Raw genomic sequence first — 16,953 nt, forward strand, 5'->3', positions numbered from 1 at the left:
AAACGTTCCTTCTGAGCAGTCCTTTCTTTTAAACATAAAATGTATTTCGTTTGCTCTTACTATTTTGGTGCCAAGGTTACGCCTACTCTGTAGGAGAAAGCATAACAAAACCATAGTCCGAAGTCATGAGCAAGACCATCTTTTCTCTGATGTATCTAGATCACGGGTAAACACAGATATCAAAAGAAGGCGCTGGGAGAGACCAGGGAAAACAGAGGAAGCAGCTAACGACTTACTGTGTTTTGAACCACATTGGTGATGGCGGACAGCATGCCCCGAGACCCGGATGAGGGAGAAGTGGGTGGGCTTTCTGTGGGACTCTGATCTGTGGCCACATCTGCTAGTAAGGAGAGAAACATCCTCTTAGAGTTCAGTCTACTGATCCGGACTTAGAAATCTTCTATTTGCGCACATAGTGCGATACAGCTGAAGTCCAAGAAGCCCCCAGATAAACAGATCGCTCACTTTGAGGGACTCCACTTTCGGTATCAGGTTGGGCCCCTTCAGAAGAGCTGGAGTTTACACCATGAATCCGTAGTGTGGCTCCTGCTTTTTCCTTGACTGCTGTCAATCCATGACCTGCCAGGAAATAAAAATACCGTTCCCAATACAATAGAAACCCACGGTCTGCAATTCGATAGCTCATGTTCCAGAGCTGTTGTAAGCTGTAGGCGTATACCCCGGTTGCAAGAGCATGTAGTGATTAACAGCATGGACTTTGCAATCCCTCTCATTTGTTTCTCAGACGGTCTGCTTAGCAACCTGGGATTCCAAATCCAAGATATCTGTGAATAGGATCCCTGTCTTTTCCTCTTTACTCTTTTCTAAACTCCTCAAAACAGGCATGCATCATTCAGTTTTGAATTCCTTGCAGGCCTAGCCCGGTCACAGACACTCAATTAATAGTCACCGAACTGAAATCGGGTGAGGCCCAGCATGCTCTTTCAAAGTGTTAGTCATTCTTTCAGTGCGGACAGTGCAAGGTCTGGAGCTGACATGTCAAAATCAAAAGTCCAATCAGTGAGCAAACCAGGAAGAGCACCCAGTGGCTCTGCCAGTTGTCCTAAGCAGTAACGGTCCGCATGCAAGCCCCTACAGTCGTCGGCCAGGCTGGAGGTCACTGGCTTTACGCCATCTGAGCAGGGCCAAGATGCCTATAGTCTCCAGAGCCCAGCACAGTGGGTGTTCAGTAACTATTTGGTAAACACAGAGCTGACCTCTTCATCCAAGCACCGTGTGCCACACACACAAACAACCCCTGGCCTGACAGAGAAATAGTCTTGGCTACATTTTATTCTGGAGCAATTAATTTTTCTCCTTAGAGGCCCCCATGATGAACCACAGCTTTTCTCAAGTTCCCACTGAACACAAAAATTAATGGTCTACTGACTGTCCTAAAATGGCTTTTTGAGTTCTTTTGGAGAAACAGCCTGGGATGGCACTGTCCCAGCACTCACCTCCCCCTTAGCATCGCAGGAAGAAAGGGAAAACGATTTCACCAGGGACCCAGGCAACATCAGGTTGCTAAAACCAAAGGCAGCAGCAATATTAATATGTGGGGGAAAAAAAATCCCAAGTCATGGCAGGATTTGAGAGCCAAAGAGAACCACCTAGTCTTAGAAAGCACCATTAAAATGACCCACTGTCCATCTCCTGAATAAGAGAAAGACACAGATGACTCCCAAACCCAAATAGTAGTATTTTATCAGTTGTAACTTTATTTATCAGAGTGATCTTAACATAATCAGGGCACTAATATTTACCAGAGGACTAATTACATCCAGTGGAAACCACCTGTCATTATACACTATCTAGAAAACAGGGAAACTTAAATAACATTATTTACAATTTTTACAACATTAATTTCACAAGAAACATATGTCTATATTCATGCGCAGCTCATTAGATACAGTTCAAATTCATTATCAAGTTACTCGGAACAAACATGACCTATAACTGCTAAAACTAAGGCTTGAACTCATTCTCTTTAGCTTCTAGTAAATTCCAAGCATTTCAATGGAAATTTATTGAAGTTTCAGTAACACCTTCAAGTTACAAGATACCATCTAGCCTATTTACGTATGAGTCCATATTACTTGCCATATTTTAAAAACACACATATTTTCCAAAAGGAAAGAATATACATACAAATCTCAAATAGGATTCTCATTGAGATTTCTGAGGGCCAACATAAAGGCATAACTGAGTTGGAGAAGACAGGGAGGAGTCTGCTACATTTTCTTTGAGAAAGCCATATAAGAAAGATGATTCCACATCCTTCCTTGAGAACATGCAGGATTTAATGGACCACACTGTCATTATCTCCTATTTCGCCTTCTAGACCCCTTTCACGTGAGGACCATCTCTGATTCTTTTCCTAGGGAAGAACAACTTCTCACCATCTCAGAACATACATGATTAGGGGTATGTCCGCATAAATTGCCTCTAGAAAAGTTATTTTGTTTCTGGAAGGAAATACCATTTTTGTGTTCAGATAAATGGGATGTGTCTGTTTAATACACATGACACTACGTTGCTACTCCAGCTACTCACACACACACACACACACACACACACTCACGTACACACACACACCTACACACACACACACACCTATACACCCACACTCACACACCCACATACCTAAACACCCACACACCCACACCTATGCACACACTCACTTACACACACATACCCCCCCACCCAATACTGCCCACAGCTTTTCTTCGTATAATTGATATACAAAGAATTGCACATATTTAAGTTTGCCCCAATTATATTTTCTGATAAACAATTCTTTCTGAATTCTTTTGTTAGTGAAAGTACATCATTAGTGCATTCTACTAAAATTAGAAAGCTATGGTTCTTCACAGATAAGGTTTAATGATGCCACACCCTACTTTGAAGAATAACTTCTAAAACTTTACTTAGTGTGACATCTAGTGCCCAGAACAAGGAAGTAATATATGGAATCATTTTTGCCTTTTGACTGTTGGTGATTCATTCTCAGAGATACTGATTAGGTTCTACCAATAGCAGAACAACAACAACAACAACAACAATACTATAGTGTATAATCATGGATTCCTCACACTTCATTGTGAACCCTAAGTATCCTCAAAGAAATGAAATTCCTTCAAATTCCATGGGTCTAAAGATGGAATATCCTTTACCCCTGGACTTATTGCAGCAAAAATAGGTGAATATTGCAAAGAAGATAAGAATGTTACATAATGAGGCACCTGGGTGGCTCAGCCAGCGGAGCACCCCACCTTGATTTTGGCTCAGGGAATGGTTCCAGGGTTGTAGGATCAAGTCCCGTGACCAGCTCTGGAGCTGAGCATGGAGACTGCTTAATATTTTCTCTCTCTCCTTCTGCCCCTCTCCCCTGCTCTAATAAAAAATAAATAAATAAATGAAAAACAAAATAATGTTGTACATATGCTGTGATATGGTATCATTTTAAAGCAAATGTTAAATGATTGGCTGGTGTTTAATTTCTCACCTATACCCTAGTGGTAAACATCTTAAACTTAGGAATCTGGAGTCCTGTGGAGGAATTTTGGTTCCATCATTTATTAGTTGTGTGATCTACATGAGTTACTTAACCTCTGAGTCTCTACTGTTGTCTTCTTTGAAAGGGGGATTGTAACATCTATCTCCCAGGGTTCTATAAAATCACCAAGGAGAAATACATGATACCCTTGGTATCAGCCAACATTTTTTGAACACTTACTATGTCCCAGGCACTGGACTAGTTATTTCTAGTAAAGTAAATTATCTCATTTAATCTTCTCACTATGAGATAAAGGATACTATTATGCCTGTTTCAAAATGGAGAAAACTGAGATATTGGTGACATGAAATAATTTGCCCATGGTCCCAAACCTGCAGAGGCAGGTTTTGAACCCAGTCTTAACTCTAGAATTTACACGCTTAACCACTATGCTATATTAAGAAAGTTTTATATGCCATTTACAGTGGATTAAATGTCATTTTAGTCCCATTTCTATAACTTCTTGGAAATCAGATCCTTGATCTGATTTTTTATTTTTAAAAAACTAGCTTATGCTAAAACTACTGGACTTCCCTTACCTTGACTAGACAGCAAGGCAAAGGCCACTTCTGGAGTGAAACCTTCTTCTAATTCTGCCCCTTTCAGTCAGGGGTTGGCAGGTGTGATGTTTTTAGAATCATCCCCATGCTGTGCAGGCACAGATCCTAGATGCTGTGTGGTGTTATCTTATACATCCAGTTTAATTTTTTTTCCCCTCAAAAAGCACATGATATCACCAAGCCATTATTTTGTGAGTTCCACCAAGATTAAAACCCATTAAAGCGAGGTCTCCCCTCTTTGTGGAGGAAGAAACTAATTTGTTGCCAAGAGGTAACTTAGGGAAGCAAGAGTAGTTCTCTGCAGCACCCTGGATGACTGGCTAACTCTACAAGTATTTTCTTTCTTCTTCTTCTTTTTTTAATGTTTATTTATTTTTGAGAGACAGAGTGTGAGCCAGGAGGAGTAGAGAAAGAGGGAGACATAGGATCAGAAGTGGACTGTGCACAGACAGCAAAGAGCCCGATGTGGGGCTTGAACTCATGAACCTTGAGATTATGGCCTGAGCCAAAGTCAGACACTTAACCAACCGAGCCACCCAGGTGCCCCTCCATGAGTACTTTCTACTGGTCCCATATGGTAAAGCCCATGCACACAGGGGACCAGCTAACTCATTCAGAGGACTCCCCCTATTTTAATTTTTAATACAATGTTTCCTTCTTTTCCATTTCTTTATTTTTCTTTAAGAAATGGATATATATAAAAGAAACTTTAAAAAACTCATAATTTCACTTTCCTGATATATCTGGTTGATTTTTAAAACAAAAACATTTATATGACCAAATTCAAAGAGTTTAGAATCACAGACAACAGAAGGTGGGCCAGCCTCTTTCTTCCTAGACTACTTCTGGTGACTTACTAACATAACAGACAGTAGAGTCTATGAGCTTATAAAAGCCTATGGAAACGTTTAAGACCTGAAAAAAAAATGTTGCTTCTAAAAGACAGAAAGGAAAATATGCAAATTGGAAATAGAAATTAATCAATACTTAATGTATTCAAAATGTGATATTAGGTCAATGGGTCAGCTACAGTTCAAATGAATTCAACTCTTACATAGTCATATGTAAATTATGTGTTTATTTACTTTAGAAGTTTTTAATGTTTATTTTATTTTTGAGAGAGAGAGAGCGAGAGAGCGAGTGCCTGAGCACAAGAGGAGGAGGGGCAGAAGGAGAGGTTGAGAGAGAGAATCCCAAGCAGGCTCCACACTGTCAGCACAGAGCCCGACGTGGAGCTCGATCCCACAAACCGTGAGATCTCGACCTGAGCTGAAATCAAGAGTCAGATACTAACCTGACTGAGCCACCCAGACGCCCCTGTAAATTATATATTTAATGAGGCATATGGCTGTGTTTCATTACGTTTGCTGTGATACAAGAGGAACTTCAAAAAGGAAAAGTGCTTGGAGCTCTTAAAAGACTTTAAGTGACCCTACCTTCCTCTCTGTGCCCCTGGTCCCCCATTTCCTTCTAAAGATAACAACCCTTATTTGTTTCTTGTGATTTTTTTTCATGAAACATTTTTTAAAAGCATATACCTATGTAGAAGTGTTCTGGACCGGGCGTCTTCTACTTCAAAATATACGGCACATGCAGGTGGTGGTAGGGGCCGAGTGTGGTGCCCTGTGCATTATGGGGGACATCTCTGGAGAGTCATCCTGACCCTACCCCCCACCCCCTCCGCCGCTCCCTAGGGGACAAACTGAGGCCTCTGAAAAACCTGCATTGCAGTTCAGCTTCTCTGATGGCCCAGTTCTGCTTCCCAATCCTTCACTCTCCTGCAAGGCTTGATCCTGAGAGCACCTCACAGTGAAACTCCCACAGCCTAACTTCTGCCTGTGTCTCCCCCAGGCATCTGACCTACAACACTCATCTGCCTCATTCTTTTTTTTTTTTTTCAGTGTTTATTTATTTATTTTGAGAGAGACAGCACATGAGCAGGGGAATAACAGAGAGAGACAGGGAGAGAGAGAATCCCAAGCAGGCTCTGTGCTGTCAGTGCAGAGCCCCACACTGGGCTCCAACTCACGAACCGTGAGATCACGACCTGACCCAAAATTAAGACTTGGACGCTTAACCAACTGAGCCACCCAGGTGCCCCTGCCTCATTCTTTTTAATGGTTGCATAGAGGGGCGCCTAGGTGGCTCAGTCAGGTAAGCGTCTGACTCTTGATTTTGGCTCAGGTCAAGATCTCACGGTTCGTGAATTCAAACCCCATGTCAGGCTCTGTGCTGACAGCTGCGAGCCTGGAGCCTGCTTCAGATTCTGTGTCTCCCTCTCTCTCTGTTCCTCCCTCTCTTGTGCTCTGTCTCTCTCTCTCTAGACAAATAAATAAGCCTTAAAAAAAGCTTAATGGTTGCATAGATTATTCTTCCAAACATCTACATTGCACTACATCCAAATAGCTAACATGCTCTGTGGATGGATACTTGAGGTGTTTTAAGTTTTTCATATATGCCCGGCCAACTCCCTCACCTCCTTCAGGTCTTTGCTCCGTTATCACCTCCCTGAGACCTATCCCTCACCACCATTTTAAAACCTTAACCTGTGCTCCCTACTCCACTTTATGTTTCTCAGAGACTTACACTTTCTAGCCCTCTATATAATTTCCTATTTATTATGTATATTGTCTATTGTCTGTCTCCTTCCAGTCGTATGTAAGCCCTGCTAGGGCAAGGGTCTTTGTGTCATGTGCTCACTGCCTTATCTCCAGTGCTTAGAATAGTGTCTGGAACAGTAAGCATTTGCTGAGTGAATTCTGTATTGAACATCTTTTTATATATTAATGAATTTTTTCAAAGGATCAGCAGTAGAACTACTGGGCTAGAAGGTATGTGCATTTAAAATTTTACGGATAATGCTAATTGCTCTTCTGAAAGTTGTATCAGTTTAAACTCTGGGCGAGTTTTTGAGAAATACAGCAGTTAAAAATTTTTTTTCAATGTTTGTTTGTTCATTTATTTATTTTTGAGACACAGAGAAAGATAGAATATAAATGAGAGAGGGCAGAGAGAAGGAGACACAGAATCTGAAGCAGGTCCAGGCTCTGTGCTGTCAGCACAGAGCCTCACGCGGGGCTCCAACTCACCAAAAGTTAAACTAAGCTAAAGTCGGATGCTTAACCGCCTGAGCCACCCAGGTGCCCTGAGAAATACAACAGTTTAAAAATATTGGCTGCATCTCCAACTTCTATCAAGGAATTCAAGATAGTATAAAAAGTCGTGAGTAGTAGTTGTTCGGAAAAACACAGATGATGTTGGCTGTGCTCAACTAAAGCAAACATCAGTGCAGCAAAAAGAGGATCCATTCCACCTTCCTTCTGGGAAAGCCTTCCTTCTAAGGCTTGGTGTCCACTCCGTAGTCAGATACTCACTTCTTTTTAGGTTCAAAATTGACAAGAAATGTCTCTGAACCGATAGCACGTGCCTGGCAGTTAAACAGACATTCATTAACACCTCGGTCTTATTCATAGATTGTGAACAAACTCTATGCACTGACCTATCATCCTATAATTGTCTGTATTAATGATCCTGGAGAATTTTCACACGATCAGTGACGTCACCTTCAGAAATGAATCCATGTGATATCGATAGTGATTTACCCAGTTAAGGGTTCTCACTGTAGTATCATTTTGACAAGTTTGCCATTCTCTGGAATAAACGCTGTCATTATTTCTGACAGTGCTGGTGGAAGGGTGTCATTAAAATGTGCAAAAGGGGAAAACTGTATAACTTGGAAGAGGATGGGAAAGGGGAACAATGGTAATTTTGAAAAGGTAAAAATATACACATCAGATACACCTCTCTCTCCTCAGGTATGGTGTTTAGACTTATAAAACTGTCAAAACTAGAATTAAAAAAAAAACCATTTAGGACTTTTGTAATATCTAGAAACAAGTTGCTGTATTCTACAATTTGTACCTCGCTCTATCTGTATATGTTTCAGCATTGTTGACTTTCATTTTGATTACCAGTCTATCGTGTAGGAAAAGTCAGGCCTCTCAGATGCTGGCGGGAAATCACATCTGGTTCTCACAGCATCGCTTTGAAATGATCATCAGAATCATTATTTTTTATATTTTCCTTTTTCATTCCGGCTTCGGCCTGGATCTCAAATGATAACAATTTTAATTTCATTTTATGAACTTGTCCAAAGACACGGGTGGCATGTGATCAAGTCTTCTTAGAACATGATGACAGTGTAGCTGAGGATGGAGCTAATGTAAGAGTTATAGTCTCTCCAGAAATAATTGTTGGCTGAGAACTGTTTGATTTTATATCAAGCATTGGGAGGCCATTTCTTCTCATTTTCCCTTAACCTTGGGGTCAAAGTAGTGAGGCAAAAGACCAAATATGAAAATACAAAGTAGCAAAACGTGAATCATTTTTTGTTTTCCCATTTAGCATAGGAGTTATAAATATCTTTCTCCTTCTATATATAGTCATAGACTAACGAATCATCATATTCTGGAAGGTGGAAGGAATCTTAGAATTTCTTAAGTCCCCCCACCCATACTTTTCCAAATAAGGAATCTAATCCAAATAAGGTGCATGGTGTTGTAGTTAGTGACTGTCCTCTGAGATCACAAGTTAGTAACAGTCAGGACCAGGTCTCAGATCTTTATGATTCCTGGTCCAGCGCCCTTTCTAAGAGAGAACCACCTTCCAATGTTTCAATTCTCCAAGTACTCTCCTGCAAACTCTGAACAGTTCCAACTACTGTGACTGCAGTTTTTCAACAAGTGTATGAAGTATTGGCTTCTATTTCTAGTGCTCAATTGACAGCTCTGTGTTTTGTTACCAACTACGTGTTTTGCACTTCTGTGTCTGCAACCAGAATTACCCTGGGGGTAACATGAGCGTTCTGAGCGGGAGTCAATTGCAATGGAATGTGTGATTATTTTCTTTCTTTACTTTCCACAGGAAATTTATAAACCTTCAAGAGCTCATCTACTGCTGGGAGTGCTCTGTTTTCCAATGTCTCTTTTCCTTGTGATAATAAACTATTAGTGCTACAAAGTCTTGGGTGGATATTATGCCGTACATAACAGAAGGTGTCCCTGACTTGCTTCTCTCATTCCCTAAGTAGCAGCTTAATATAGACGACAATCCAGGATGGCACCCAGGACTTTTTAAACTCTACTCCAACCCTGTGTTTCAGGTTGTGAGCCAGGCTATGGCACTTCTCCATTTGTGGGACGCTTGTGATCCATATTATCTTTTGGGAGTCAATCTCCCAACTACCACCATTGCCTGTCTCCAGCCTTGGAACCCGTAACTTCAGCCCCCCACCCCCACCCCCTTATGCTACAAGTTTTAGTTCTCTATCACATCCATGGAGATACTTACCCAGTTTTAAAGTATGTATTGCTATTATTTTAGGTACTATTACTACACAGAGTCACAGCATATCTTGGCCAGAAATCTCCAAAATATGCCTTAGGAGTAACTTAGGGATGGTATTCAGTGGTATTGCTATTGCATTTATTCGGGGTGCGATGACCAGTGGTGATGGACCAGTTTAGGCTCTACTCTTCTAAAAATAGTTCCAATTTATCTAATAGGATTCTAAGGAGAAGCATCAACATTTCAAAATTTGCTTGAGCTCCCTCATGTGCCTTTTGGCCATTGTTGGTTGCAAATGAGAAGAATGCCAAGATTTAAATGCTTCTAACAATTCCAGCATGTAGCTAGAGGCACAAAAAATATAAAATTTCTGGACTTAGTGTTGTAAATGATGAGGATTTCAAACAGAAAAGGGAAATGTGGTAGGGTAGGGTAGGAAGGGCAAGATTCTGCTCCCTGGTGTACACACCCTGGGTAATCCCCTCCCCTCTGAGCATAGCAGGGTCATCGTGAAAATGTTGGGCTTTCACTCCCGTGGTTAGGTGACAGTTGTATGGCAAAGGTGAAGGGATTTTTCAGTTATAATTAAGGTCCTTAATCCGTTGAATTTGAGTGTATCAAAGTAGATCATCTTGGGTGGGCCTGAATTTATCAGGTGAGCCTTTAAAAGGGACTAGGCCCTTCCTAACGGGAGAGATTTGAAGTGTGGGTTAGATTATCCTGTTGGCTTTGAAGAAGACCCTGAAGGCAGCCTGGAGGAGCTGAGAGTGACCCTGGCCAATCCCCAGCAAGAAAATGGGGGTGTCAGCCCTACAACCTCAAGGAATTGAATTTTGCCCACAACTTGAACAACCTTGCAAGACGACCCTGACTATCAAATGAGAATGCAGCTAGCTGGCACAGCTGATTTCAGCCTGGTAAAGTCACTGAGCAGAGAACCCAGGTATCCCCGACCTGAACTCCTGACCCACGGAAACCGAGATAATTAAGATACATTGTTTTAAGCCTCTAAATTTGTGGTAAGTTGCTATACAGCAATAGAAACGAATATAAGAGGTTATACGGAACTTCATTCCGCTATTTTATGGGGCAATGTGCAAATGCCAATCTCAGATGAACCATATCTCCACTAACCATAAAAGAGAAAGTGGCCACAGTGACTGGCACAGCGATCCTGCTGGTCCACAGCAGTTATATCTCTAGGCTTTCTTTTATTTTTTTTTAATTTTTTAATGTTTATTTCTGAGAGAGAGAGAGAGAGACGGAGACAGAGCAAGTGCAGGGGAGGGGCAGAGAGAGCAGAGACACAGAATCCGAAGCAGGCTCCAGGCTCTGAGCTGTCAGCATGGAGGCCGACGTGGGGCTTGAATTTACGACCGTGAGATCATGACCTGAGCCGAAGTCGGATGCTTAACCTACTGAGCCACCCAGGCGCCTCTAGGCTTTTTTCAATCAGTGTACAAAGCCAGGTGAGAACCACCAGAAATTTAAAGTGGTTGTAACATTAACAAGATCCAACATCTATCATCTTCGTGGTGCCTTAGACACAGGGAAACTTCAAGAGTAACACCAAATACAAGCATAGGTTATAGATTAACACACTGACTTCAGGTCAAATTAAAAGATGAGTGCCCACCAGTATGGGGTGGGACCTGCCACAAGAATCACATCCTGATTTTTAAGCAGTAAAGCCAGCATCGTCTACTGGTTACATATGAACTGGGCAACAAATCCCAGAGGCCTTGGAACATAGTCCACTGGACCACAGCTGCGCTAGGCTATATATGTGCAAAGGTCAGATTACGACAGGACACCTAAGAAGATAACGGAGTAGTAAGTTTAACAGGCTGGCGGTTGGATAGAAAACTTCATATGGATCCAGTGAAGCACAAAGTCAAATGATCAGGTGTAGCCACTGATTGGTGAGAAACAATGACAGACTGAACTGGGGGCAGAGCAGATTCAGGTAGGTGCACTTGTAAGTGTACAAAAAACACCTGAACTGCTCCCCACAGGGCAGTTGATTTCAGTGTTTATTGTGGAAGGAACTTATATTTATATTTTTAACAAGAAAGCAAATCCTTTGTCTATAATAGAACTTTTCAAAGCACCAAATTCATTATAAGCCAGGGCAGATGTGGACACCATTACCACTATTGGAAGCATCCAGGAGACTGTAATGTTTTATGACATAAACCATGAGGAGAGCTGTGTAATTTGGAAACCGTATTATTTACTGTTCCACGATTTAACAAATGTCAAAAACTTCTGGACTCCACATTTTTAGTTTTGGGGTCAGAAAGCATGTCATTCCTACATATTGTCAGTGGCAAGATCCATCTGAGAGCCACTAAAAGCTCAAATGTTTTCCCTAGGAAGCAAGATGGCTGCAGGTACCTGTCTTCACTCTCTTGAAGAGACTCTTTCCTGTTTGGAAAACCAAACAGGTTCCTCTACTTCAACTCGGTTGATTTTTCCATCTGCGTATGTAGAATCCACAGCATACCTGGCCCCTTAAATCAGCAACAGAAAAAAATCTGCTCTCCGGGCCCTCCCCAAAGGCCAACATTTATTTGACCACCATCTCCTTCTTGCCAGAGTTCCCTGATATTCCAGACACGGAAAGAGAGGAATGAAGTCTATCTAATTCTTCCAGACAGTCTAAATTCTATCAAATTGGACAGCTGGCCCTTAAACTGTGACCATGGGCCATCAGAGTGGGGCAAAAGACCTTCGACCTTCCTATCCCTCCTATCCAGTGAATTGGACCAATTTATGGCCCATTACAAGATCCTTACAGCCATGGAGTACACCTTGAGAACACTTGACTTAGATGATCTGAAAGCCACATTACCTGCTGCTTCCCTGTCCTGCTCCTCATTTGCTCCACCTTCAAGATGAAATGCCTTTGCTAAATTATCTTAGACATGTTGCTGTTATTCCTTCCGTTTTCTTGAAAGATGCACATAAGAACTGGTCACACAAGGGGCATCTGGGTGGCTCAGTCGGTTGAGCGTCTGACTTCAGCTCAGGTCATGATCTCACAGTTCATGGGCTTGGGCCCCACATCAGGCTCTGTGCTGCTCAGAGCCTGAAGCCTGCTTCAGATTCTGTGTCTCCTTCTCTCTCTGCCCCTCCCCCGCTCACCCTTTGTCTCACTCTGTTTCTCAAAAATAAATAAATCTAAAAGAAAAAATTAAAAAAAAAGAATTGGTCACACGAAGAATACTTGCCAAACCTATGCTGATGAGACACTGTCCATTATATTTTCTCTTTGTACACACAGAGCTGATACAAGAAATGTCTTCAAAAATTTAACACCAGAAAATAAATTTATCTAGATAAACTAAGTTTTGGTTTATCATTCAATGAAATATTGATAATCTACTGGCAGCCAAGAAGCTCAGAGTCAAGGTCAATGCTCAATTACAGTTAACTCTATCAGCCTTGGAATATTTACTCTATCCTTCATACCTGCATATTTTATTGAAATACCCCAAATCTTTTCACAGAGTAGGTTAGTTGTATATTTTAAAACATTCTGGTGGGATGATAAGGACAAAACTTTAAGAATATATTATAAGAGCTCAAATCTTACATTTTAAGGGGCAATATAATATAGTGGTTAAATCTATACTACTAGGTTCAAATCTCAGCCCAGCTACTTTTGACTTTGTTTTTTTTTTTTTTTTAAGATTTTATTTTATTTTTTAAGTGGTTATTTATTTTTGAGAGAGAGAGAGACTGAGACAGAGTGCAAGTGGGGAAGGGGCAGAGAGAGAGGGAGACATAGAATCCGAAGCAGGCTCCAGGCTCTGTGCTGACAGCACAGAGCCTGACATTGGGGTGGAACAAACGACCCGTGAGATCATGACCTGAGACGAAGTTGGACACATAACCGACTAAGCCACCCAGACGCCCCCCCAAAATACCTCTTTTGTAGGGTTATTCTGAGGAAAAAATGTATCAATATACATGAAGTACTTAGAGCTGCAAGCACTAAAAATGATTTGCTCTTATTATCTCATGGGCTAATGTTAACGTCTATCAGTACATGGTATGATCAAAATGTCAAATGCTATTATTAGGCTTCTGAACTTTATCCATTCAAATGCAACATATAATTCTTACCTACTGTGGCAGATGCTGATGAGAGCAGAGATTTGCCCCAGGAGCCCCAGCCTGCCCATCCCCCTCCATGTGATGGGGAATCCACAGCCTGTAGAAAAACAAATTAGCCCCAAGGTTAGCAATTCAGTACACGCATGAGTGAAAAAACACCCATTGGTTTGAAACAAAAAGAAAGTTAAAAAAAAAATAACCATATCTCCCTGGCTTCGCATTTATAAGGGCCGTAACAGAATACACCGACCCACATTTCAATGCATACTTTGGAACAAAATTGATTAGTAGTGGTGTTGGCTTCTGAGGGCTCTGCTTGAAGTAAGTTTGATGTTAACAAAGACCCAAATATCCCATTATCTGGAAGATAGGGACGAGGCCTGTGAGGGGGAAAACATTTACTATATTAGGGTGCAAAGTGATTTGAAAAAGTTTAAAACTTGGGCAACTTTAACATAGGTAAGCAAGTATCCTCTTCCAGGTTAGAGGCAACTAACCTCTAGGGCGAGAGGAGGGAGTTCTGAGGGATGACGGGCAAAGTGTCTAGAAGAGCACCAATAAGCTGGGGGATGGGCAGCAGCAACAGGTAGCCTTTTGAGGTAGATGCTGTTCAAGGTGTCCACTCCACTCACAGTGACCACTGTAACTATATCTCTCACTGTCCCCGGGCTCTGTGGATTCAACTTCTTCTGCCTAAGTATTTGGATTGAGATTGAGGGACTCTGGTTCAGCTTGAGCTGGCTGCTTGAATAGAAGATGAAAAATCAGGCCGTGTAGGGGACCATATTCTATCCATCATGGTGACTACAGATTAAGAGAAATCAGAGTGAGCAGATGAAGGAGACATGCGGAGAGCTGTTGAATTCCTGACAGCTTCTCAGCCCCTGGTTCCTGTCCCTCTTCAAGGTCCTACCGCATTGCTATCTTTGGGTTCCATGAGGTTCCTGCATAGTCAGTAAGTCTGTCCGTCTCTTTCTTTTTTAAATGTTTTGTTCACTGGTATATCCCCAGGGCCTGGAAGAGTACATGGCATACAATGAGTACTTAATACATTTATTTGTTGAATAAATGACTGAAATTCACCCATTTTCCTCAGTGTGTAATAGTTTTTGTTGTTTGTAACCAATGAGCCCTGACTCAATTAGTGGAACTGCAGCTTTCCCTTATGATTTAGGAATACATTCTAGAAAATGAGGCAAGAATACATTCGGAGTAGTACATGAGGTGTTAGAGAATCACAGCTCTTTACTCCAAAAAAAGAGAAAGTTCAGTGAAATATTCCTACGGAGGTTGTAGAGCCTAGAACTTTGGACCCAAGGCTGGTCCATCAGCCTCCGCCTCCGCCTTCTCCCTGCTGCCCTCTACCTTTGCAGATGAGGGTGGGCATGTCAAACAGTTTTAGCCAATGAGATATAAACGGGAAAGCTTTTGCTTTCATGACAAACTACACAGTTATGGCTGGTGCCAACTCTTACTGTCATCCTTTTTTTCCTGCCCTGCATAGAAACGTGGTACTTGACACTGAAGCAGCCATTTTTGCTGCCATGAGAGAAAGTTCAGGGAATCACAGAGTCACTGGTCCTGGCGTTGCTGAGCTACTAAACCAATATGAGTAGCTGCCTGTCTTCATTCTTTTTGTTAAGCCAGAAAAAATAAGTTGCTATTTGGTAAGCTACTATATGTTGGATTTTAGTTATTTGTACCCAAATGCATTCTTAACCAATTCACCTAGTAAATATCAAACACCATCCATCACTGTAGAATACTGGTCAAGAGGAGAGGTTATGGAATTAAACTGCTTGGGTTTGACTCCAGGCTCTCCCATTTTGGGCAAGTTATTCAAGTCTTTCAAGCTATCATTTATTCATTATGAAATGAAAGGTATGGTAGTGTAAGAACCATAAATATAAGAGCCAATAAGCTCACAGGATTATTGTCAATGTTAAAAGAAATAATTCATATAAAACTTTGAGCATAATGCCTGGCACATAATAAAAACTCCATCAATGTTAACTAGTGATCATCATCATCTACATTTTTAACACTAAGGAGCGAAAAAGCTTTGAAAGTTGGCTGACATTTATTTCTGCCTGGAAACAATGAGGAGCTTGTTAACATGAATGGAAATACTCATGATTCATGACTGTCTGCTTTCATTTTTGGTGTCTACATTGATTTACTTCACTTTTGCAATGGAAGCCAGTGGCAATTTTATACCATCATGAAGACAGATGTAAGTTGGTGATTAATATCATTCTTTTACAGGACAAATCACTACCTATGTGATTAGGGAGAGTTAATACACTTAGGGGTGACAGCTTTTGACTCAAATTTATAATACTTAATATGCTCTGACAGCTGGTAATTGACTAGCAAATGAAAATAAATGTTAAATGAGTCTAGAATATTTTGCAGTATAAATGCTTCAATTGCTTTATTAATAAAGCTCCTTTGACATTGAGCTGTTACCTCGTGATCAGCTGCAAAGAAAATTTGTTATCAATGGCAAATACTCAAATGACTAAATGTGCACATTTGATATAAAAACCATATAAACTAAATGTTCAACATGAATTCTCATCTTGAGTATTGTCTCTGCTTTAAATGGCTTATGAGTCTATAAAGTAGGGGGCATGGATCTACTCAGATCTTTCATTAAACAAATATGGTTATTTTAAAACTTTTTTCTCACCTTCACCCCATGTAACCCTCACCTCCTTTAACAAACAGCTTTGGGGTGCCTGGTTGCTCAGTTGGTTAAGTCCAACTCTTGGTTTCAGTTCAAGTCATGATCTCAAGGTCGAGCTCCATGTCAGGCTCCACTCTGACAGTATGAAGCTTGCTTGGGATTTCTCGTTCCCTCTCTCTCTCTCTGCCCCTCTCCCACACTTGTTCTCTCTCTCTCTCTCTCTCTCTCTCTCTCTCTCTCTCTTTCTCTCTCTCAAAATAAATAAATAAACTTAAAGCAAACAAACAGTCAGCTTCACATCCTAATTCACAGAGAACACAGAAGCCACCAGATGGAAACTCTCTTAACTTCCTGTTCCTGCTCATAAACTCTCAGAACATTATGACTTCATTTCGAGAGCAAAATCAGACTTGGCTTGATCAAGAGGGATACCCAAAACTCAACTGGAGATCATTAAAAAAAATTTTTTTTTTAATCTTTATTCACTTTTGAGAGACAGAGAGAGACAGAGCATGAGCAGGGGAGGGGCACAGAGAGAGGGGAGACACAGAATCCAAAGCAGGATCCAGGCTCTGAGCTGTCAGCACAGAGCCCGACGCGGGGCTCGAACCCACGAACCGTGAGACCATGACCTGAGCTGAAGTCAGACGCTCAACCGACTGAGCCACCCAGGCACCCCT

The 16,953-nt window shown here is 41.4% G+C and overlaps 1 protein-coding gene across 5 annotated transcripts in view; it reads right to left on the reverse strand.

Annotated features, from left to right (window-relative positions):
* The window catches only part of FAM114A1 (family with sequence similarity 114 member A1), a 69,557-nt gene that overhangs the window by 33,834 nt on the left and 18,770 nt on the right, over window positions 1-16,953 (reverse strand). For 3 of the 5 annotated variants that reach the window (XM_023253196.2, XM_019829634.2, XM_003985439.4), the window contains exons 3-5: window positions 13,594-13,681; window positions 466-579; window positions 237-340 (exon numbers count right to left, since the gene is read on the reverse strand). In XM_023253196.2, the coding sequence (XP_023108964.2) occupies window positions 237-340; window positions 466-579; window positions 13,594-13,681 (306 nt within the window). Of the gene's footprint in view, window positions 1-236; window positions 341-465; window positions 580-13,593; window positions 13,682-16,953 lie in introns of those variants that run through there. The other 2 variants (XM_045056466.1, XM_023253198.2) reach the window with 2 other exon arrangements.

This window comes from Felis catus, chromosome B1 (genome assembly GCF_018350175.1).
Source record: "Felis catus isolate Fca126 chromosome B1, F.catus_Fca126_mat1.0, whole genome shotgun sequence".
Classification (NCBI taxonomy): Eukaryota; Metazoa; Chordata; class Mammalia; order Carnivora; family Felidae; genus Felis; species Felis catus.